Genomic DNA, 23,969 nt, shown 5'->3' on the forward strand with positions numbered 1-23,969 from the left:
TTGCAAACAACACTAGATATCGTCTAAAAAAAAGAAACATTCAAATAGTAGACGAAGAAACCGTAGTTCACAGTAAATCCAAAAGTCCAACAAATTCACGAAGACAAACAAAAGAAAGAAAATCAAAAGGAATTCGATACAAAAGCTAAAAGAATTTAAACTTTTCTCGTTTTCTTGAATTCATTGCAACGAAATAGAAAGCCGAAAATATCAATTGGTTGGCGAACATACATAAACACACACAAGCAGATGGAAACACATACTTTTTCGCACAAATTTTGCCTTCGAAGTTTCTGATCGGAGAGAGGGAATCGCGACATTTTTGTGTCCAATTCCTGAATCCAAAATTGATGTTTTAGGAACAGCATATATATATATATATATAGGGATTAAAATTGTATAAAAATAGAGTAGATTCCTAGCAAAACGATGAACAAGACTAGAGAGAGAGAGAGAGAGAGAGAGCAAGAGAGCGTTGATGAATGAGTTGGGTTTAAGAGAAAATTAGCAAAACCTCTACATATCAACATGTACGAAGAACGTGAGAACTTGCATTAACTCATTAAACAACATATCAACAACTTCTCCTCCACAACAATCAATCAAAACCTCCACATACGATGATCCCATACTCCCATGCTTTCAACATTTTAAAACAAGAAAAAAAAAAATGGGCTCCACATGGGCCGATGTAGCAATAAGGTAATAAAGTTCATGATACACCATAAAATTGGTCACTTAAAGGCATGTGACCCCCCCGAGTATGAGTATAAAAAGCATTACAAATGTGCAATCATAAAAGATTTTTATCGAACATAAAGACCATATAACTTACAAATTTGATGTACTTGATAGCCATGCAATCGACGCTCCCGTTGTTATCTCTTCCCAGCCCCTAGCGGGAAGACTACATTTGAAGTACATGCAAATCAATTAAACAAAATATAACACCAAAATATTGTACAAGTGGAGATGGTTAAATGAAAAAACTCAAAAATAAGGGACATATGAGCAAACAACTTTTTTATTAGGCGCTAGTAACCAAAAGCAAGACTCTAAACAAAATAAATAAATAAATGGGGTAACAGTAGTCAACTAAGATTATAGCAAAATCCTTTTTATTATTGTTTATTTATTTTTTTATTCTATCAAACATGATTGGACAATTTGGACAACAAAAAATCAGAAGGAAGCCCAAAAATCTATTTGAAACAATTTTTCCCAGAAATACATACTTCACTTTGAAAAATCAATAAAAAAGAAATTCTCAAACAATTTGCATGAAACCAAGTCCATTGGAAGCTTAAACACACAATTTTTCTTCTATCAATTTAAATCAATAAATTTTCTTACCGATTAAATAAGGTTTGAAGGAAGAGATAGGAAGAATTCTGCTTACAAAACAAGGATCACAGCATGTTAAGATTAACTTCAAAAATCCATACTAATTTCAAAATCCAATCAATTTGAGCCAAAACAAAAACCTGTAAACTCATTAATAATAACTGATATCACATAATTTGAAGTGATTATTGTCAATTATGCTCGTGAGTTTGAAACGTATTCGTTCACGTGATCTTTTGGACATTTAATAGAGAAACAAACAAGTCTTTTTCTTTGTCATTGTATAAAAAAGAACAAGTGATAAATACCAAAAAGTGCCATACATACCTCATCGGTTCGCAACACAACAAATTGGTCTCTGCTGGTTATATGTGACAACACCTCACTTCAGGGACGGATATAAGTCCAAAATCCTTAATAAAGTAGTCCCCAAAGGCTCTAGACATTGCCAATCTGGGGCATTCCTCATTCGGCAGCCAAATTTTATGCACCACAGGCTTGTCGTTTAAACTGAACACTCTTCCTTTGTACTGATTTATCCATTCAGCCTCATCTGTCAAACAATGTTGATAATGTAAACACAATGTTCATATAATTTTTGAGACACAAAGAAAGTGAGGAAGAGAGAGACTCACGAGGTAAATTGTGGTTGAAATAACAGTCATAATGCAGTAGGGGAGCTCCAAGGAATTAATAGTGAGGAAACAAGTCATAATGACTTTAATATGATGTTATTTTCCTAGCCTTCCGTAAGCATGTAACATGTAAGCCCGTCCATTGTCACATAATCCCATAACCTCCTTGCTTTCACGACCCTCCAGCTGCCAGAAAACTCACACACCTATGATTTTTAAATAACACTCCACATGAGACTCATACGAGGACCCAGGAAAATAATTTCAATACCAAAATAAACCACCAGACGAATAATACAGATTCAACTTAGAATAAGTTACATCATACTTAGAAATGTTTTCTAAATAAGTTAGAAATACTATCACAACATAGTTATACTAATGCAGTAGGGGAGCTCCAAGGAATTAATAGTAATTACAAAATAATTCCATATTTAAGGCCTTAACACCTTACAAAATAACTCCACTAGAATTAGCAATTATATAACTATTCTATCCAGGTATAGGAGCCTTGCACTTTCGACGATTATGACCATTCTCGCCGCATCGCGAACAGTGTAACGACCTTACATTTTGAAATTGTGATTCGATTCGTTTAATACGAGGTCGTCCAGGGGGACGTGTTACCGCAGGAGGCCTAAGATGGGAAGCACCTTCACCGTCAGCTGCAGCAACAGCAGCTGCATTCGGCATATCATGCATGGGGACAGAAGACATGAGATGTTCACATAGTTTTTGTTGTGTTTCAACCCTAAACCATGGATCAACCATCTCATAAATATTTAAAGATAATTCATGGATGGCATAGCATGCATGCGAACAAGGAATCCCACTCATGGTCCACTTCAAACAACTACAAGAATTTTCACTGCCAAATACCACCCTGAATGGTTTTCTGTCTCGATCATATATTGTACACTCAGTAGGCGAAACACGCATCGACTGAAAACCAAGAGCTAACTCTTGCTCTTTTTTTATTTTCTCCTCAATACGATCCCCAACCGGGATAGTCCACTTCTGAACGTCCAAACTCTTTTGGTATAAAAATTTGCTGAGTCTTTGCATGTGTGTATCCATCAACCTTGTGATTGAAAAAACCCTCTCTTCTTTCACCCATGCATTGAAGGACTCTGCTTGATTGGTGTATAATTTATCCCAACGCTTGGAAGTAAACATAGCATTTGACCAATGTTCAGGTGAATTCGCCAAAACCCAATCACATAACTCCCCTCGAAATACCCGCATGGCAGCCAATGCATTCTTATACTCATCTACAGTTCGAGCATATGCAATTTTATCGAGTAATTTTTTCGCATGCTCTTTACCCGAAGCCCTCAATCCTAAACTTTGTCTCCCAAGAATGGATGTAGAAAAATTCGCCGTTAGGTGACGAAGACACCATGAGTGGTACTGGGAGCCAAAAATATCTCTAATACAACTTATTAGGCTCGGATGCCTGTCGGTTAAGATTGTCACAATGCGACCATCTAGAATCTCTTTCACCTTGCTCAAGAACCAATGCCAATCATCATCATTCTCAGAAGAAACAACAGCATACGCCAAAGGCCACAAGCCATCATTCGCATCGAACCCCGTTGCACCAAGCATTGTTCCTTTATAATTGCCACTCAAGTGGCAAGCATCGATTGCTAACATGGGCCTGCAATAGTTGATGAAACCTCGTATGGAGCACCCATAAGCTACAAACACTCGCTTAAATCTCCTATCATCCGTGCACTCCCACGATGTAATTGTCCCAGGAATATATTCTGCTATTCGTTCACACAACCACGGGACTAAAATATAGCTATCCTTGGGATTTCCCTCAATGATATGACGTGCACACTCCTTAGCTCTCCACGATTGCATGTAAGTCATTTTAGCAGAAAATTCACCGTTTATGTCTGTGGAAATAGTCTTGGGGGTGCATTTAGGATTGTCCCTAACCTTGTTCACAATAGCTCGACCCATTTCCTTCGACCAAAAAATGGCTTTATAATCTGAAATGTCTTGAGCAGTGTGAGTGTGAACATTATTAAACCGCTTGATTCTCACTATATCACCACTTCCTTCACAACCAGCTGATAATTTCCATGGACAATTATTAACCTCGCACACAACTCTATAATATTTTCTGCTATTGTCCAAGTACTTGAACCGAAAATGATTACGAAGACCAAACAAAACGAGTGCATCTTTGAAATCATTTGGGCTGTCAAAAAGCTGATCCACGCAAAGAATGTCATCAATGTGTCGGAAAGAATCCCGATGCGCATTTATCGGAGGAAATGAAGACGTTGACGCAACACTTTGTAGAAGACCAATTGGCGATGTGGCTTCAACAAATTGTCTACAAGTGGATAAAAAGGTATATTAAAAATCACATAACCTATGCAGCGCATACATCAATGTATTACTTTAAATATATGTGTCTTACCTCTCACTATGATCAGTAGAAATTGTGCATGATGCAATTACAGGCTCTGCATCTTCCATATACACATTTAGCATGGGACCACTCACTAGAAGCATCACTCTAAATCCAGATTCTCCCGTCATCCTCAAAAGTTCATTCTTGTTAGATTCGGTGGTATAATATATGACTTTACCACTCATGTTTGAAGATGAACGTTGTTGTAACTCATTTATAAATGATTCGTATGTTGTTGTTGTTGTAATCATAAAAGGGTCTGTGACACCGCCGATGTATATAATTTCCCCATTCTCATTTTTGTCAATTTTCCCATCAAATCGACAATAGCATATAATTTGTCTCTCATCCATTTGTCCAACTGCTTCGAAAATTGACTCATTAGTTTAAAAAAAAAAACTAAATATGAAGTTCAAAAAAAAATGAAATATAAAACAATTAAATATCATAATTATATAATGTAATTTAGAGATCTATTTACACCGAAACACTACTAATTCCCTCAATAGGGATAGGCGGTGTCAAGATTAAACTTTTCCTAAACACACACTACAGACCTTTTTCAAATCAAAATACAACCACAAAATCAATGCCATTGATTACTAGATAATTGTATCACTATGTGTACAACAAACATATATACAAGATGAGGGAGATTATGAGATGAATAGAGAGTTAAATGGGACAATATAGATTGAAAATAAAAAATTGAGAGTTAAATAGAGAGAGAGCAGAGTGTTGATTATTTTTCACACACAAATATTATATGTGTAAGTCTTGAAAATGGGGGAGACAAGTACAAGGGAATGTTGGAATAATAAATTAATACTAAATACATTTTTTTTATAAATTAATGCTAAATACATATATTAAAAAAGCCTCATTCATAGAGTTTGCTAGCTTTTGCATCAATTCTATCATGTGCGTAGATGCCTAAAGACATATTACACAGAGGTATACTCTACATGCCATTTGAGAAAGAGGCAACAATCTTGAATAATTCTTGATCTAAATTGAGTTATAATAATTAATTATACATAAAAACTAATTGGACTACCTATGTGTTGGTGGCTTTGAATTTTAACTCCTAAATTCCTACGTTCTGCTGAGGATTTAGTCTGCAGTCATCAAAGAGCCTTGAATATATAGCTTGAATACAGATATAGCTGATTTAGTCTGACTCTTTTTGTAGGAAGATACAGATATAGCTGATTTTACATAGATATTATTTTCTAACGGAGTGAATTGATACTACTCATAGTTATCGACCAATATTGTGGTGTGTATTGGTTATAACTGACAATGTGAATTTAAAATTTCAAATGGATATAACCATGGTCAGTATTAATGGTTTTAACTAAATTTTGATATTTCCATTAAAATGGTATCTCTCTTTGATTTTGGATCATGTGTGTGGTTATTAAATTATGTGTTGATTTGTAAGGTTGCTTTCAGATTTGGACAAAAATAAAATGAAAGTCTTGATAGTTTGTTGATGTAATGAGCTTAAAAATTTAAAATTATATGCTTTGAATATATATCTATATCAGTCCATGGCAACTACTGCTTAATGATAAATAAGCCGTGAAACTACTTTGATCATATGGAGCTTATTAGTTGCATCATGATTACTACTAGTTTTGTGTATGTGTTCCATTATGTACTAGTTAATGTGTGGTATTTAGGCTTATGGCCAGTGTGTGTGTGTTAAAATCATGTATAAACATACATATATATGACAAAGTCGTGTTATGTTTAAATATTTCAGCCTAACTCTTGTAAAAATTAGAACAAATTCATGTTGGTTTGGATGACTCCTAAAGGTTTTTTGTTTGGAAGGTTAAACAAGTATTATTATACCATTTCTCTCATTCCTTCTCTTTCTCCTTCCAAATCGAGGTACGTTAGGGTTTTCTCTCCCCTAATGGCACACGTGTTCTATGGACCTGTATTAGAGTATAGTTCACACTATGATTCTTAAGATTGATGTGCTTATTGACGGTCCAGTGCTGTTTCAATCTCCTCCTAACAGCACTTAACATAATCATAAACTAGATTTAGCTCAGCCATTTTGTCTTGAAGTTTTTCCTCAATCTCATTGGGAAGCTATTCATGTAGTGGCTGAAATATGTTTGTTTTTTTATGATCCAAACACACTCAAACAAACAAGAACAGTGACCAATAGCTAGCCGCAGAAGTTACAATAGGTGTAGCTAGCCTATGACAAGTGTGTTTGTGTTAAAATCTAGGTTATACAATTCTTTTTAACAGGTGTAAATCTAGCTCCCATTCTCACGATTTGTTTGTAATTTAATTTTGTTGCTTTTGCGCTCTATCTACCACTTTATGCGACTTAGTATAAAACCAAATATAAATATTAACTTACTGAATTTTTCTGTTACTATCAAATACCATTAAAGCAAAATTACAAAATTAGACCCTCCCTCACAAGAAACAAAATTTTAAGAATTTATTAATCACTCTAATCGATTGCAATAGGCTGCCAACATAGTTAATTGAGAGTCGATAATTCAAAGAGCATTTCATTTTATTTTTGTCCAAAGCTGAAAGCAACCTTACAAATCAACACATAATTTCATAATCACACACATGATCCAAAATCAAAGAGAGATACCATTTTAATGGAAATATAAAAAAATAAGATGTTTGGATACAATTGAAAATCAAAAAATAAAAGTACATGAAGCACCAGATTTAAAATTAGATTCCTCATAAGTACAAATAATTCTTTGAGACTACGCTTTCATGAGTACAAATAATTCTTTGGGAGCTCCGAGAATTAGTGGGGTAAAACCATGTATATCTCGATTGCGAGAAATATATATAATGCAGCTAAAAGAGCATAGGCAGATTTAATAAGGCAATCCCCACAAAAATCTATAAACTCTACCATGTTTGAAGGCTTTTCTCTTAAAACAGACTTTAGTAGTACTACACTTATCTGTTTCCCATTGAAAACTTTAAATCACCCATTAGCTGTTTTGATTTTGATTTTGATTTTGATTTTGATTCCTTTCCTAGTGCAAAGACATGTAGTATCCGTATTCACCTTCACATAAAGGTGGTGTCTTTGGTTTGATTGTAGTGCCAGAGTTTTGGACCAAAAAAATCAGATCCACCTCAAAGAGAGAGAGAGAGCTCTCTCATGTAGCCTTTTCAAAACAGAGCAAAATACAAAGAAATATTGTCAGTGTTCCCTCAACCTCTTCACTCCTCATTTATGAAACCTGTCTTTCTTTATTTATTTGACATCAAAGCTCTATCAAGTGAAATTCTCAACTCAACTCACAATATTATATATATATATATATATATATATATATATATATATATATATAATATGTTTTTGGAGTAAGTGTTGTGATTCTGTACACAATAGGAGATTATTTATTATCTATTATTAGAAAATCGAACAGATAAAATGAGAAACTTTGGGAATACCCCCCCTAAGGTAGTGTGTTTAATTGTGGCATTCATATTAAGTCATCAATTTAATATGTATGTTCCACAATATATTTATATATATGCACGGGTGTAGAATATATTAGATAAAAAAGTAGTGTTACTCTTCAATTTATACAAAAAGTAATGTTACTCTTCAATTTAGTTCTAACTTCTATTTCTACTTTGATTCCAAATAATGCAAAGAGGTGTCATATTCTGATCTGGTATAGAGAATGCTACTCAAAACCTAATTCTCAGAAAGCTTAATTTCTCTATTAAGCTCTCCTCTTCGCACTTCTTCAGCTCTCACGGCTGTTGGGGAAGTTCTTAAAAAATCGGCAAACTCTCTCTCATCTCCCAGAGAAATGCTGCCCAGAATTGACGAGAGTGGCAGGTTTTGCAGCCCCAGAGCCGCCAGAGAGATCACCTTCTATGTCCCCCTCTTACCAATTTTTGTTTTTCTGTGTGTGTATATATATAGAAAGTTCGGGCTATTTGTTTTGGTTCTTTGATGGGTTGAAAATTGCTTGAATTTCAATGTCAGGATAATTATTTATGCGGCGTGTTTGGAGGGTTATGACCCAATTCGGCTATTCAAGAAGAGAATCAACGCCCGAAGAGGTATTAGTATTACCAATGCTATGTCTTGTTTTATGACAATATGTTTATCTTCGGAGGAGTTTTTCTGCATCCCTTTTGATAAAACTGAATAAGTACTTAATTTATTTATTTATTATTATTTATATAACTGGTGTTTAGATAACTACCTACTGCTTTATATTTTCTCTTTTTCATCTCGTTAGAAACTAAATAACTTCCAAAGCATCAGTCTTGGACAGAATTTTGATCGAAATTTACTTCTTTCTTTCATTCTCTCTTTCTTTTCCCGTAAATACAATTTAGACGTAAAGGTCATATAACAGTTTTCCCATTATTGTTCGTGTCTTGTATTTTCAACTGAATTTGGGCTTAGGTATAAAGCAGCTTGCACTCTTCACCGGTTGGGGGGGGGGGGGGGGGGGCGCGGGGGGAACTTGTAAGCATATCTAGAAATTTGTTGTTTAAAACCATTCAAATTTCATGAACAGATGGTGAAGAAATCTTTTCCATTTCTGGTCATTGCATGGCAATATCTTAGACTAAATTTTTTAATCGTTTAAAAATGTTAACATATTCAATCAGTCTACTAAAAAGAATTATTTATCTAATTTATTTAAATGTTGGTAATTATCAGACACCAAGGCCATCACTGACATGCTCTAAAATGCTATGTTTCCCTAGTGAAAACATTTACCAAAGACTTCCAACCTTGTAAGCTAAGGCACAAATCATAGCATAACCATGAAGATTTGTTACTTCATCTATAAGGCACAAACAGAGTAGCTTCTTCCCTTTTGTTTTATATTGAGAACTAAAATCTTTATTAGTGATTCTTAACACCCAAGATATTAATCATGAAATTATTATAAAGCATTTTCATTTAATTGAACCAAACTCAAATTTTATATTTAATTACATTTCAACCACTAAACCACAACAAATATAGTATGTATGAAAAACTTGTTTTTAATTTAATATTGTAGAACCAATACTAGTAATCTTAAACAATTCTTTTACTAAGCAAATGCAAATGGGAATGTAGATTTCACAAACATTTGATAACAAGTGTCCCTACCCAAAGACTATCACATGCATGCCTCTTTACAGTTTACATTCATTGATTGTATCATAAGGTCTCCAGAGCAAATGACTTATGAAGATAGGATTTAAGCTTGTTACCTTGGCACAAGCTAGTTAGCTAACTAGTGAAATCCAACAAAAAGCCTGTAGGCACCACACGTACTGCCACTTGCTTCCACATGGTCCTAGTAAATTTAAAGAACATGAATTATTTGGATTTAGGGACATTGAATCTCTACTATACACAGGTAGGCATTAACAGTACAATGTTTAAGTTTTAAGATCAGATTAATGTTCTATAAAAAAAAATTCAGCAGGTAACAAAGGACATGCATGGAAATTTGTTTTTTATCCTGTTTAATTATGTTTTCTTCAGCAAATTCCGAGTATTTTAAGTATGAAAACCCATGCTAGTGGAAAGATTGTAGGATAACATTTGGGATTTCAGTTCAGTCAACGTATAAAGAAAGCATGAACTCTTCAAAAACAAGCAAACCTAATTACAAAAGAAGAAGAAGAAAAATAAAAAATAAAAAAAAAAACATTTGATTAATTAAGTATCTACTTTATGAAAATTTTGCCTTTGTTGGTGGGATAAAACTGAGTTTTAAAAATTAATTTTGTCACGCACAAGAGAGCAACATTTTGTTACGCACATTTCAAACATATACAACAAACAGAGCAACAACAATCTTGATTGCAGAATAGAAATTATATATATATGATTGCATAATAGAAATTATAAGAGGAGAATATATATAAACATAACCTCCATGAAAATCAGACATCCAATTGGAAAAAAAAAAAAAAAAAAAATATTATAACACTAAATCAGGACCATAATCATCTAAAATATAAACGTGTGTGTGTTAAGAGGGAGAGAGTACTTACCATATTACTAGAACAACAATAAATGAATGGCAGAAGTGGAGAAGTGCTTCGCTGGGTTACAGAGAGGGTGCACCAACGACGGTTAGACGTGGAGAAGTGCTTTGCTGTTACAGAGGGGGAAAGAGAGAGGGCTTGAATGAGGGTTAGGGCTCAACGGCTACGCTTCAATCCTGTTACAGAGATGGGGGGAGAGAGAGAGAGGACTCTTAAGGGCTCTTCACGAATGAGATGAGGGAGGGTTAGGGTTCCATGTTCGGTGATGCTGTGTTTGCCTGGGCTTGCTTCGCTGGATTTGTGACTGTGTATTTTAGGGCAACAAGTTGAGTGACTAAATTAAACGGGGGCAGTAAGGTAAATGTGCTGGAATAGTGAGAAGGGCATTTTAGGCACCACATGTTTTAAACAGTAATAATTCATGTGCCATGTCATCAATTTAGTCAACCTCATTTTTAAGAAATATGAGACTTTGACTCAGCCTCTTGGTAAATATGAAACTCTAACCCCATTTATATGTAATAATCCCTAAAAATTAGTAGCGGCAATGCTGTAAAAAGTGGGTGCCAATAATGCTTCAAGCCACCGTACAAGCCCAAATTGTTGTGTGTTTTTTTTGGTTGGGTTGTACTTCCTCCATCCAAAAAAAATAAAATTGTCATGGTTTATTTTTTTTATTTTTTTTTTTTTGGGGGTCTGTTCTAAAAATAATTGTTCACTGTTTTTTTGAAGCACTTTATTCAGTCCCATATACTAACCCACTACTCCTCCTAGCAGTTTAAAATTTTAATTTTTAATATTTAAAACTTAAAAGAATAAGTAACTTTTTAAAAAGACAATAAATATCTAGTATGTCCCTTTAAAAATTAATACTTCCTGAAAAAGACACTTAAGTTGAGACACTTAACATTTTATTCAGTCCTGCAATGTCATTTACATATGTATATATATTTTTACTAAACAAGAAAAGTAGTAATTAGTTTGAAATACGATCTAACATGTTGCTTTAACAATCTAAGTAAAGAACCAAGATTAAACACAGAATCCCCTCCACAAGAGGGGATCCGAACAAAGTTAACTTTTTTTTTCATTCGTCAAAAGAGGTAATTTTTTTTAAGGTAATTTTTTTATAGATCAAAAGAGATAATTTATTAAAATTAATCATCTTGTTTTGGTACTCTTTTTTTTTTTTTTTTGGATCTTGACAAAAGAGATAATTTTTTTTTTTTTTTTTTTGGATCTTGACAAAAGAGATAATTTCTTCAATAAATATATTTTTTGAGGTTTTTTTTCTCATGTCAAAAGAGAAACTGTAGTTTTTAATAGTTACTTTTTATTTTTGGTCCAGTCAAAATAGGAAATTTATACAACCTAATTTTTTTTTTTTTAGTAGTGTAAAAAGAGACCTAAAATTTTAAATATTAGAAATAAGTTGAGGAAATCTGGAAGGGCAGTTTTGTTATTTAAAAAATAATAATTATTTACTTGTAAAGTTAGTGTTAAAATTGTTAAGATTTTAGTACAAATGTTGAAAAGTGAAATGTTCGTATTGCCTCCCTTTTAGGATTTAGCAATTCGAGTGAAAAAAAAAAAGAAAAATCTTATTAAACTCAATAATTAGCTGAGATAAAATATGAAAAAGTTGTAACTATATTATTAAGTTTGCACCAACGGAATTCTTAATGATAAGTCGAAGGTCGAGTGCGTTTCTTGTGATAGGAATTTGAATGATCATTTATTTGCACAATTAATACCAATATCAATTAAGTATCTCAAAACAGTTATAACATAAATATTAATAAAACATTTTAATAACTTATTAACTTATAACGTACTAAAAGAACTTGCAAACTTATAGTTTGCCAAAAAAAATTTTACTTGCAAACTTCTTGTAATGCTCGATGGTGATGGTAAGTTTTAGACTTTAGCACATTGCCAAGAGTATATTGATCTGCATATTGACCCATTTGCATTGCAATATATTATGCATATCTCAAAACAAACCAATAGTGTGATAAATTTATCATTTAATAATAATTTAGAGGAGTATAATAAAAATTTAGTGATTTGCTTCATATTTTTAAAGAATAATAAAAATACAACCTTCTGATAAAAGTAATTTTTATGCTAAATGGAGTTGATAACCCAATCCCCGATTGGATTTAGCTTTTCAAAGCACTCATGTATTAAAATTCTGGAGTGATTTAAACATCCAAATTTTGTCAGTATTATTACAGTAGATGTTAGTATACAATACGTAGTCACAGTTGCTCCTACTTTGGCCTCAAGCTCATACCTAATTTTGTTTATTTTCAAAGATTCTATAATTTAAAGCATATTTAAATAAAATATCAAATTATATCACCTTGCATTAAAAATAGTTTTGGTAATAGCAGCACCACACTAAAGATACGTACATTGTTTTCGGTGAATCAGCCTTTGAAGTCATTTGCCTTGTAAATAGAAATCATTGTTGAATTTGATAAGAATGAAATCAATCTAAGGATTCAGAAAAATAAAAGTAACGATACAAAAACTGATCAGTTTAAATAAGAATGAAATCCATCTAAGCATCTCATCTTTAAGTCCCCCATCGATATTTATACCATCTTTCAAAAAATACTCGATCGATAAGATGTGAAATCGTTTCACAAACCAAGAGCACAAAGTATCACTGACATGAACACCTCACAAAGGCGAAAATTAAATTCCCATTTTTCACAAAGATCTAGCAAATTAATTTTCTGTTGAGTAGCCATCACATGTAGAACTTCTTCCTAACAATTCTTTGAAGAAGATCATAAACAATTCCAATTCGCCTTAATTCTGACAATAATTCTTATACATAATTCAAGTTTTTTAAATGTAAGCTTAACATTTTAATTGAAAAATTAAATAAATAACTCAGTGCTTAAGCACCATCATGGAAACCACCTCTGACCCTCCACAAACCCCTTTAAAAGTTTTTATGAATAGAACAGTAACTGATCAAACTCAGGTTGAGTCAAAAACAAAACAAAAAAACTTAAAGTTATGCTTGTACCTATTTTCAAGAGGTGTACCAGTAATTATTTGGTTAAGTGTCCTGTTTTGGCTCAAAATGTTGCCTTCACCATTTCCACACACGTTCAAAGTGATTAATCACAAAGTACCCATTATTTAGTTCATCACAAATGAAACAACTAGACCTCCGCCGATCTATTTATCTACTTAGTCATGCTTCAGTGCACTCACGGACAGGCTGGCTGCTGTTGTGTGATACAATGTATATTTCCACCTGCTAAAGCAATTTCTCTGGCACCTTCGATTCTTACCACCTGAACAGAAGGCCCAAAATGAAGTATGTTTAGTAATGAAGAAAGGGCATAGGATATTTTGCATGAAAAGACGATTATTGTTTAGTTAAAATGTATATACATGATTTAGATTTTCTTTTTGCAGCATTTGGTATGATTCCGTTCCATATCACAAGAAGATCATTATAAGAATTTCAACAACAAACATTACTTGGATGGTATATTATTATTTTTGCTGATGGCAACAATTTTTGCGTAACCGTTAAAATTTTTGCATGATTCAAACCCTTTGGCCTTTCTGAATGTACACCCTCTTCTTCTACAATAGCATTCTTAAAGATGGCATAAACTGGATAACTTCAGCAATTTACCCCTTTTTGCGTTTTAAAGATGAAGACTGCAAAGTAAATAGATAAAGCAAGCAGCAAAGAGTAAACATTGCTTACTTCATGATCCGGAAAGGCCTGCGACAGGACATGAACAGCTTCATCGTCCCACTTTTGATCCCCAAATTGTGGTGCTATAATTCCTCCATTGGCAATGTAAAAGTTTACATATGAAGCAGCAAGCCTTGTACCAGGAAGTCTTGCTTTAGCCTCACACTCCTGTTCTCCAAACATTAAAGACCCAAAAAGAAAAAAGGTAGGGAAAAAAACATAAAAAAAGATGCACTATATATGTATGTATGTATATATGTATGCATGTATGTGTGTGTATATATTATGTTCTCGTACACAATCTAAAATAAAAAGGGGGTAAATCAAGAGTTAGTTGCTTAGGAAATATAATATAATGATCATGCAATGCTAATGCAGATGAGAAATCTGGAAGCCGAATTGATTTTAATAGCTTCTCATAATAATAAAACCAAAGGTTCAAGAGTTAATAAGCTCAACTCCTTAAAAATATGACGAAACCCCCAAAATAATGTGAGAAGTCTCTGAACTATCTCCCAAAGTAAGAAGGCTGCTTGATACTGTAAAATATTTACATCAAATGACAAGGATTGTATCTGCTGGCATAGTAGGACTAAAGTAACAATTAAATCTTTATCTATGTTCACAGCTAGTAAGGTACCTCAGTAAGCTCTCTCTTCTCTAGTCCCTACCAATTGTTCTACAAGACAAATTTTTTGAGCATATAACACGCATCTATAGGCTGGTTATGGCTACCAGCCTAACTTTTCAAATCCAACTAGGACTCCACCTATCACAACACTTATTGTGCTAGAACACATAAAGACCGACCTCTACTGATATTACCAGAAGCTACCCGATAAAATGGCTAAAATATAACCATTGTGTTCAACTAAAACCATGATGTCGTTGGGACCAAACCTATCATCATCATCATCTCATGTTTTAATAGCCCAACAAGAACATGAGCCAAGAGTCCATGATTCTCTTAGTTCTCTCACTTGCACTATAACAAAATGTTTTTCATAAAAAAAATTAAAACAAAAGCTCTGAGTTTAAAACAAGATTTTAAGTTAAGTGGCTAGGCAATTGAAAAACAAATGATTATCTTCTTATTCAGGTTGCCCAACACTGAAGGAAAATTAAGCAATATTAGAGTTATCCAACAAAAATTAATTACAAACAACTCAATGAACGCCCAATGACGAAGGGCATATGCTTGTGCAGTACTGACCTTTTACCATGGTCAAAGCATCTATGAAACTAGTGTTCCCATGTAGCAACGTGCAGAAGTATGCACTGTGGAACAAGAACCACAGTGATGAAACAAAGCAGTCCTTCCCGTAAATGATTGCAGAAAACTATTCCAAAATAAAAAATCAGAATTTCACTAACATATAAAGCTTTAAGGCGAAACTTGAGCTTCCTTTGAATTTAAAGCTTTAATAGTACCTTTTTTTTTTTTCTTTTTTTTTTTAATAAGTAAAGCTTTAATAGTACCCTTCTCTTTTAGCCTCCAGCAATCTACTACCATAGCTTGCCCAAACTTCTTACAGAAAATTCACGGCTTCTGGAACTGTTTTGGCTTTGCAAAACTCTAAGGTTCATCCTCATTTTTCTTTTAATAAACTTTCTAGAATTACTGGAATATGTAAATTTATTTGTTCAGGCACAGTATTTCTCCTCCTTATCTTTCTTCCTCTATTAACAAACAAATATTCTACCATAAAAGAATATTTATGTAAATATGTATTGTGCATGACCAAAACGACAGATTAAATTTTATTTCAGAGTCTTAGTTGTTGGTATTGTCATATCCACAAAATCATAAGATAACTTTCCATTATACTATTTTCCATACTATTGTTCGATGTATAGTCCCCATTGTTAGGCTGATTTAACCATGACTCTGATGCTACAAGTAAATATTTGCATCAAAAAAACACACACCGTATCCGTTACAACACAGTAGAATTCTAGACGATAGGATTAAAATGACAATGAAATTTATTCCTGTATTCAAAGCCATTCAAGTACCTTGAAAACTAAGTTTTGTTCCGACAATCTAATGGTTTTACTTGAGAACAGTAGTTATATTTTAGCTGCCTGATTGGATATTGTTTGGTGGTAATTTTAGCAGAGGTTGTGGATCCGGTGCCCAATAGCCAATAGAAACTGTGATAGGTGGAATTCTACTTAGATTTGAAAAATTAGGGCTAATAACTGTCACCCAATCACATACAACTAGCTATTATACTCTTGAGAACTGTGACACGAAATATTAGGTATCATTATCTTAACTCAGGTATTAATAGACCAACAAATACACGAACTGTAAGGTTCATAATTCTCACAGATGGTTCATGTGACTCAGCTACAGGAACCTACAATATACAAATATTGAACTTGCAACATAAGATTATTGTTTTTTTCTGAAATGGATAGAATGTAGAAGTTTAAACAATGTTATTGCCGTAATGAGAGCATCTTCAAAAGGAAGGTTTGAGAAGAGATGGCAGACCGATTCACGCAAGTAGAAAATCAACCATAAGCTTTGAATGGTAAATGTGCCATTTGAAGAAAGTGAGCATATCCTCAGAGATTAATCTAGTATTCAGTTGTATGAATAAAAGTATGAATGCATAAACATACAGGGCATTAAAGAAAAATTCCAAACACCATGCTTACCTGCATTATTCCAGCTGCCTCTTCATCTGTCATATAGAGTGGCCCAGGTACATGGAGTTTAATTATTTGCAATTTTCTACCATTAGCATCTGTAGCATTGGAGAGAATAGAAAAGGCTTCCATAGACCGCTCATATTGTGGATCGGATTCATCATCAGTCCAGGATAAAATAACCACACCGGGCTTTACAAAACAGCACATATTGTCAATATGACCATTTGTATCATCATCACCTGTAAAACACGATGTGAAGGATTTCAATTTCACTAGATCATAAACAGCTAAACCTGGGAAAAAAAATTTCTTTTTTCTTTTTCTAGAGAATAAGTGAGCAAATAATTGAGATGATCAACCACAAAAGCACAAAAAGATATATTCGTAGAGGATCCCAGAGGACTCGACTTAAACATAAAATCTCTTTCTCGGAGGCCAGGACTTCTGTAGAGGCCATACTTTGTCCATCCATGGGTTATATACAGAAAAGATGGAAAACCTAATTCTTCTTTTTTCAACAAGAAAAAAGATAATTATTACTCAAACATATTTAGACAACCAACAGTCGTAAATACACTTATGAGAGTTTGACATATATTGTTGGCTCATTTTATGATAACTTAAGATTTTGGGATAACTGTTCTTCTAACTTGGTATTATAAATTTTATCATGGGAGATATTGGGTTTAAGTCGCTACATGCACATTTGTCCCTGCATTCTATTTATCTATCTATCCATGCACCTGTGCCATTCTCTCTCTCTCTCTCTCTCTGTGTGCGCGCGCTTGTGTTTGTTTCTTTGTATGCAGAATTTGCACATGAAGAAAGGTTGAGAACATTCGCAAGTGAGGTAAGGTTCTAGACATGCATTCTCGGCCTGTCCTCTAAAAGCTTAAAGCCTTCATGAATCAACAAAATGTGGCAAAAAACTGCCCGGTAAACCAAAAATCATGGATGAAATAAGCGGAGAGATGCTTTCTGTTGAATGAAGCATTCAAGGTGAATAGGATGCATACCGAACAATCCACGAGGCAACCAGATAATCTTCTTGACTCCAAGATATGCTTTAAGTTCATGCTCTATTTGTTCTTTTGTCAAATCAGGGTTTCTGTTTTTATTCAAGAGGCATTCTTCAGTAGTAAGGCAAGTCCCTGAAGGAAAAATAAATAAATGCTGATTAATTTCAAAACAGGAGAATTAAATCGGTAGAAAGCATGTGGTATCCAATATCCCATGGTAAAACATCAAACTGAATTCCTTGTCATAAGAGGGAGGGGGGAGGGAATGGTATTGAATGTGTGCAGGATTAAGGGAGAACAGAGATATGCATGAGATGATATGCCATAAAAGGGAGCTTTCACCACCAACTTGTCCCGTCTTTTATCGATGAAGCCATCCTTTTGTCATAGAATTACTTCGTCAGATCCTATATGCTTTCACTACTGGTCATAATGACCCATCTCACTGAATTCACCCCTCATCCCTTATCTATTTGATAGCCAATAATCCAAGAACCAGATTGTAGAAACAGAGGGTGTTAAGGAACTAACAAAGGCTATCAAACATTAGCTTGGTGAACTTTCTTAACACTCGCCAATACCAGTAGTTACATAGATGTAGGTCCATAAAATGGAATAGAAAGGTTGTAAGCGGTAACAACTAGTCATAACAACCCACTACTTTTGCTAGCTAATAACCTCATCCTGCCCCCCTCAACAGATTCTTTAAAATGCCTTCAACAAATATGTTGAACTTATAATTTGAAACAAATAAATGTTAAGATCAAGGCATATCAAAAAAGGATTACCTTACTAAAACCAGTCCGACACAAAGTTAACTGTGCAAAAAGGTTTTCATGGTTTTTTTCTTTGCATCTGTGTCTCCATCTAATCATCCCATCTTGTAGCTTTTCCTAAATTACAGTAAAGCCATAGAGCACATGGGGCATGCCTTTCACCCTTGTTTCATACATGTGCTGTTTTATTTGACTTGAAAATTAAATCAACATAAAATTTAAAAATTTGTGGGTGATTCAAAAAGTTGTCTTTTCAATTTAAAATGAAAAAATGTGACTATTCATTTTGAATTGAGTAGCTGCTTTTGACTTGTGACTTTATATCACCCAGAGATGCCTAAAGTCATGTATCCACTCTCGAGGTGCAATAGTGTCCATGTAAGGAAACCTTGCAACTAATTCAGTGGGTATTACTTTCAAGTTTCCTACTGTTTTGTTATATCATTTTCAAAGTTTTCTATACATTGAAGCACAATTGATTAGAAGCATTTGACCTAAGCCCGGTTGCTGGTACAATTGATCAGAAGGCTTTGACTTGACACTGGCCAACAAGCCTAGAGCACCAAGGATACAATCCAAACGGGAATGAATTCATTATTAAAGACAGTAACCACCATATCATGCTTCGATCATCAATATATAAGTTTTCTTTCTCTTGAAAGAGAAACAGAGGAAATGTTTGTGTTATGGGCCTCCACTAATTAATTTATTTCAGTAATGTCTAGTCCGACAATATAAATGTATGCATTTCTGCATGTATGAATACAAGAATGACAAATTAATGGAAGGATAAAGAGTGAAATTCTCATCTAATATGAATAAATTGGAAAAAAAAAAAAAATGTCACATTCAGCCGTGTAGTTTGTTTCTACAATATGGAACTTGTTACCTTCTCCATCTACATGGATGCTTCCACCTTCAAGAATCATACACTGTGGAAACCTAGGAAGCATTTCAATTGCCAGAATCTAACAACCAAACAATGAAATTACAGATTAAATGAGGGGAATGAATAATTAGCAATGTACTTGATAAAAGAAAACACGTGAAACTATGAACTATAACCCAGCAGACCTGCACACAGAAAATTTCACTAACCTTCCTTGCGACAAGAAGGTCAAGACTCCAATCTCTATAACAACCATCGTCAGTGCCTGGAAATTCAAGATAACAAAGTGAAAATATTTCATCCAAATGTAAAGAGCATAAATTTCTCATACAGAAGTTTTAATACTATCATACAATAGAATCCAGAGATATTTATAAGTTACTGTTTACAAGCTGCATATGGGTCCCCATAACTGCAACAATGCAATTAATATATCACAGCACATATCAAACAATTCCTTTCATAAGAACAATGATAGTAAAAGGTTAATCTAAGCACTACAGGATACAGTTGATTCTTGTTCCAGACCATCAAAATACCCTTTCTCAATCACCACCTGCAGTAGGCCTGTAAGTATGACAGCAGAAGAAAACAAGAGTGTCTGAAAATCCTATTAGGCTCTTCAAGTTCTAGGGTTGTTTCATGGACTGTCATAACATACCACTATATATCATAGGATGCAACAGACTATTACAAGACCACTTCTTAAGTTACGATACCCATAATATATGAGTTATTCGATTATCCGAGCGAATCACATTAACAATAATAATTGATGGTATTACATTAATAGAATGATAGCTCCAAAAGCAGTATCTAGTTGAAGGCAGAGATCAGAAAGCATATTTTGCAGCCTTACCACCCCAACTATTGAAGTTCCAATCAATTCCTGCAACTTTCTGTTCCGGGTTCCCAGAACTTGATTTGCTCTTGCGTATAACAAACTATCCAGGCAAAGTTCACCATTCCAGAGGTTAATATTTCCATGAAAAAAGATGATCACAGTGTAGAATAACACCGGTAGAAACTTATTTCAAGAGAAAATGTAGAAATGCTTACAGTTGGCCCAGTATCACGAAACCAAGAATCATTCATACTCATCTCAATAACCCTGATATGTTGAGGTAACTGACTGCGTGCATGTGTCCACTGACAGGTGAAAGAAATTACTTTCAGACTCAATCAAGTACAAAATGTCAAATATTGTATGGTGAAAGGTTTCCATTACTTACAACTCATACCAACCTGAGCAGCACTGGCACAGACAGTGACAGGCTCAAACTTTGAGATTGCAATTGCTACTTTGACAAATACACGTTGGCCGTGGAATGCACAGTCTCGCCAATTATCTTGACGTTCCTGCAAATCACAATGAAGTATCGTAAGTGGTGTCAAGGACCTCAAAGCCCTTACAGGAAAAATACAGTATATCTGAATAATCATAAGGACCAACAGAAAGCTACTGTTGGGGGGTTGGGGGGTGTTGTAGTACAGAAAAGAAAATTGATTTATACTGCAACCATCAAATTCATGAACATTTGTTTTAAGTTATAAGTTTATAATAAGGAAGCTATTATCCAATGTGGTCCATGTTAATTGTTGATTAAGAGTGATAGGAGGAATTGAGTAGGGACTAACCTAAAATTTGACAAAATTTATAGTCAAAAATGTAGAATAAAGTAGCAAATTGACTCTTTGTGACATCACTGCAAGACACCACAGAGTCCTAGCTTGATATTAATAACACATTAATACAAAATAGTGGCGGCATAATTTTTATTATTATTATAATTATTATTTTTTTTTTTTTTTTTTTTTTGATATGTAAAATTTCATTAAAAGGAACTCAAAGGGAAGTGCAACCTAGAAACAGTTATACAAAAGAATACAACTCTACAATTTCATACTGTCCAAAAAATTCATTAACTCCTCTACAGGTGTACAAATTATCCCTGAAACCCATAAAAAGAAGAGAACTCAGATATGTTGTTTTAGCACCCAAGTGAAGGCTTCCATTGTCATGACCCGCCCACCCTGTGTAAAAAATGTTCACTTTGCACACACTCGTGCTTACACTTTTCAATACGCACGTACACAGTTAGAAACTGTCCACACATATAAGTACCGAACAACCCACAATCACCCCCTATAGGGACCTAGTGTCCTCGCTGGCCTAATACCATATGTCACGATCCATCCACCCTGTGTAGGACTATTCACTTGGCAAACTCTCCATGCTCCCAATTTTCAAAATGCCTGTTAGGAAATGTTCACAAATATAAGTGCCAAACAACTTTTTCCCCAGGTGATATGGGACATCACATCGACTCCGTCAAAAGACCTATTTCTATTGCGCCACAAACCCCACCATATAGGACCTACTCTCCACGCATATCGAGCATGTCCCCCGCTTAACATCCCCTCCAAGACTTATACTTCCCAAAAACACAAAAAATCGTTAGATACATTTAGACACCCATTTAAAGCATCAACTGACCCATTAGAAATCTCAATTTACACATCTAACATAGTGTTGTACCAACTTGTTCTAAGTAAGAGCATAAATTTCTTCTTCTTTTTTCGCAAGCTAAAAAGTTGCTTTAAAAAACATAATCAGCTGAATAAAAATTAACTCATCAAATTATATATAAAAAAACATGACTAATTTTTGCATAGAGCCAACTGAAGAGAGATAACTCACCGGCCAACCCATCCAACAATGTGAGTGGGGTTCAAACTCTGCGGGCATGTGGCATCCATGGAGAGTCGGCGTCCCTTCCAAGTCCATCTGATCGATCTCTCTCCCTACGAGCAGTAGTATAATTGTGTGTGTTTATGTGTGTGTTTATTCAGTAGCATGTAGCAGCTTCAGGACTGGAAATGCAAAGCAGTAGCCAGTAGGCACAATGGACAGAGCGACGACCCGAGGGTTTCGAAGTTGGGAACACGAAACGAGCTTGGTGCGGGTCGCAATAATATTTGATAATTTCGTGCCGTTTAAAAGCGAATCCTTCGACAACCAATTATACTTTGAACGTAAGAATGGTTTCTGCAGCATTCGATCGTCTAATTTATCTCGGTTTCAGATCGGATCGGCTATCTATTTGGAACCAAATGATATATTGTTAAATAATGTTTATATATATATTTGGGAAAAGTACAAAAAAAAAATAACTCTGTGCTATTGACAAATTGCAACTAACCGGCTGAATTATGAATTTATTGTATTTCAGTCCCGGTGACTGACTTAACAGGAAAAATATAAAGTTTGTTTTACCCGTGAAGTAGTTTTGACCAAAAGTTGACTCCATGTTTCTTTTTTCCCTTCTCAAAACTCAAATTGCAGGCACAAAGGCTTTATTTGGATACACAGGAAAGAAAATAAATGAAAGGATTATAACAGAAAAGAAAAGAAAGGAAAATAAATGAAAAAATAACTATAATTTATATTCATATTTGAATAAATAGGAGAGAAAAGAAAGGAATTGGCAATATTGTTGTTTGGATAATACAAAAGAGAGAAAAGAAGGGAAAGGATAATAATTGGTGGCTTGTCGCACACTGACCCAAAGTTTGCACTAAAAGATAGTGGTGTAGAGATATGATGAATGTGGTCAAGTTTTACATTTAGAAATTGTCATTACTACCTTTTACTAAAAATATAACTAGAGCAAGTAGGAATCGTCCCAAGGGATTAATGAGTCGTACTAGATTGAGAAATCAAGATTAGGGTTAGTAGGTCGAGTGATCAAAGGATTGGTTGATGGTTGAATTACACTAAGATGCAATTTAAACTAAAATAATCAATAATGCAATAAAGAGAATAAAAAAGAGAGAGAGATCTTGGGATTTAGATATCACCACTAAGCATACTTTTCTACACCCTTAATGAGTGATTAATGAGGAGAAAAATATGTATTGCAACAAAGTGTGTGTGTGTGGTTGTTTCAACAAGTATGGATGACAAATTAAGCATGCACTATCTAAGCAACATGGTGGATAGCACAACATATCAAATTACGCCATTAATCCTTTTTTTAAGCTCACAATCCAAACACATCACAAGGTTAGAGATGTATGTTACTTGTTTTCATAAGTATGGAACATCAACAACAAGCATGGATTGTCCTCCCATTTAACATCTAAACTACAACTACACTACAATTAAGCTAATGACATGAAATTAAACTAATTAAACTAAGGGAGAGGTACAATCCATCAAGAAATGAGTGTGAACCATCAAATAAATCACAAGAACATTCCATTAAGTACTATGCCTTGACAATCTCTATATCTATAGCATTAATACACATAGACATACATCAACAACACAAGAAATAGAGATAAACACGTGAACATTTATTTTAGCATACATAGATATATGGATAGAATGAAATGATCAATTAGAAGCATTAAACCATACAAATCATTGAATAAACAAGATCTCTATA

General features: G+C 34.1%; 1 protein-coding gene and 1 long non-coding RNA gene across 2 annotated transcripts; both read right to left on the reverse strand.

The window, feature by feature from the left end:
- Positions 1–263: 263 nt before the first annotated feature.
- Positions 264–10,797, reverse strand: LOC132286985 (uncharacterized). The gene is made up of 6 exons (XR_009472908.1): positions 10,447–10,797; positions 9,655–9,740; positions 1,980–2,185; positions 1,672–1,897; positions 836–907; positions 264–335 (listed from the first exon to the last, which is right to left on the reverse strand). It is a non-coding gene; the product is annotated as an uncharacterized LOC132286985 (long non-coding RNA).
- A 2,427-nt stretch (positions 10,798–13,224) lies between these two features.
- LOC132282291 (agmatine deiminase) lies at positions 13,225–22,639 on the reverse strand. The gene is made up of 10 exons (XM_059783905.1): positions 22,220–22,639; positions 20,764–20,877; positions 20,578–20,667; positions 20,378–20,462; positions 19,728–19,783; positions 19,519–19,597; positions 17,851–17,985; positions 16,841–17,073; positions 14,183–14,341; positions 13,225–13,757 (listed from the first exon to the last, which is right to left on the reverse strand). The coding sequence occupies exons 1-10, from the start codon at positions 22,304–22,306 to the stop codon at positions 13,671–13,673; spliced, it is 1,125 nt and encodes a 374-aa protein (XP_059639888.1). The 5' UTR covers positions 22,307–22,639; the 3' UTR covers positions 13,225–13,670.
- Positions 22,640–23,969: the final 1,330 nt, after the last annotated feature.

This window comes from Cornus florida, unplaced genomic scaffold, assembly GCF_030987335.1.
Source record: "Cornus florida cultivar Cherokee Brave unplaced genomic scaffold, ASM3098733v1 CherokeeBrave_3.0.0_Hap2_Chr11, whole genome shotgun sequence".
In the NCBI taxonomy this organism is placed as follows: domain Eukaryota; kingdom Viridiplantae; phylum Streptophyta; class Magnoliopsida; order Cornales; family Cornaceae; genus Cornus; species Cornus florida.

Coding starts and splice junctions, on each gene's coding strand:
- LOC132282291 (XM_059783905.1), bottom strand. CDS start 22,306: ATGGACTTGGAAGGGACGCCGACTCTCCATGGATGCCACATGCCCGCA. Junction 20,878..22,219: donor ATTGTTGGATGGGTTGGCCG/GTGAGTTATCTC, acceptor TGTGATTTGCAG/GAACGTCAAGATAATTGGCG. Junction 19,598..19,727: donor ACCTTCTTGTCGCAAGGAAG/GTTAGTGAAATT, acceptor TTTGGTTGTTAG/ATTCTGGCAATTGAAATGCT.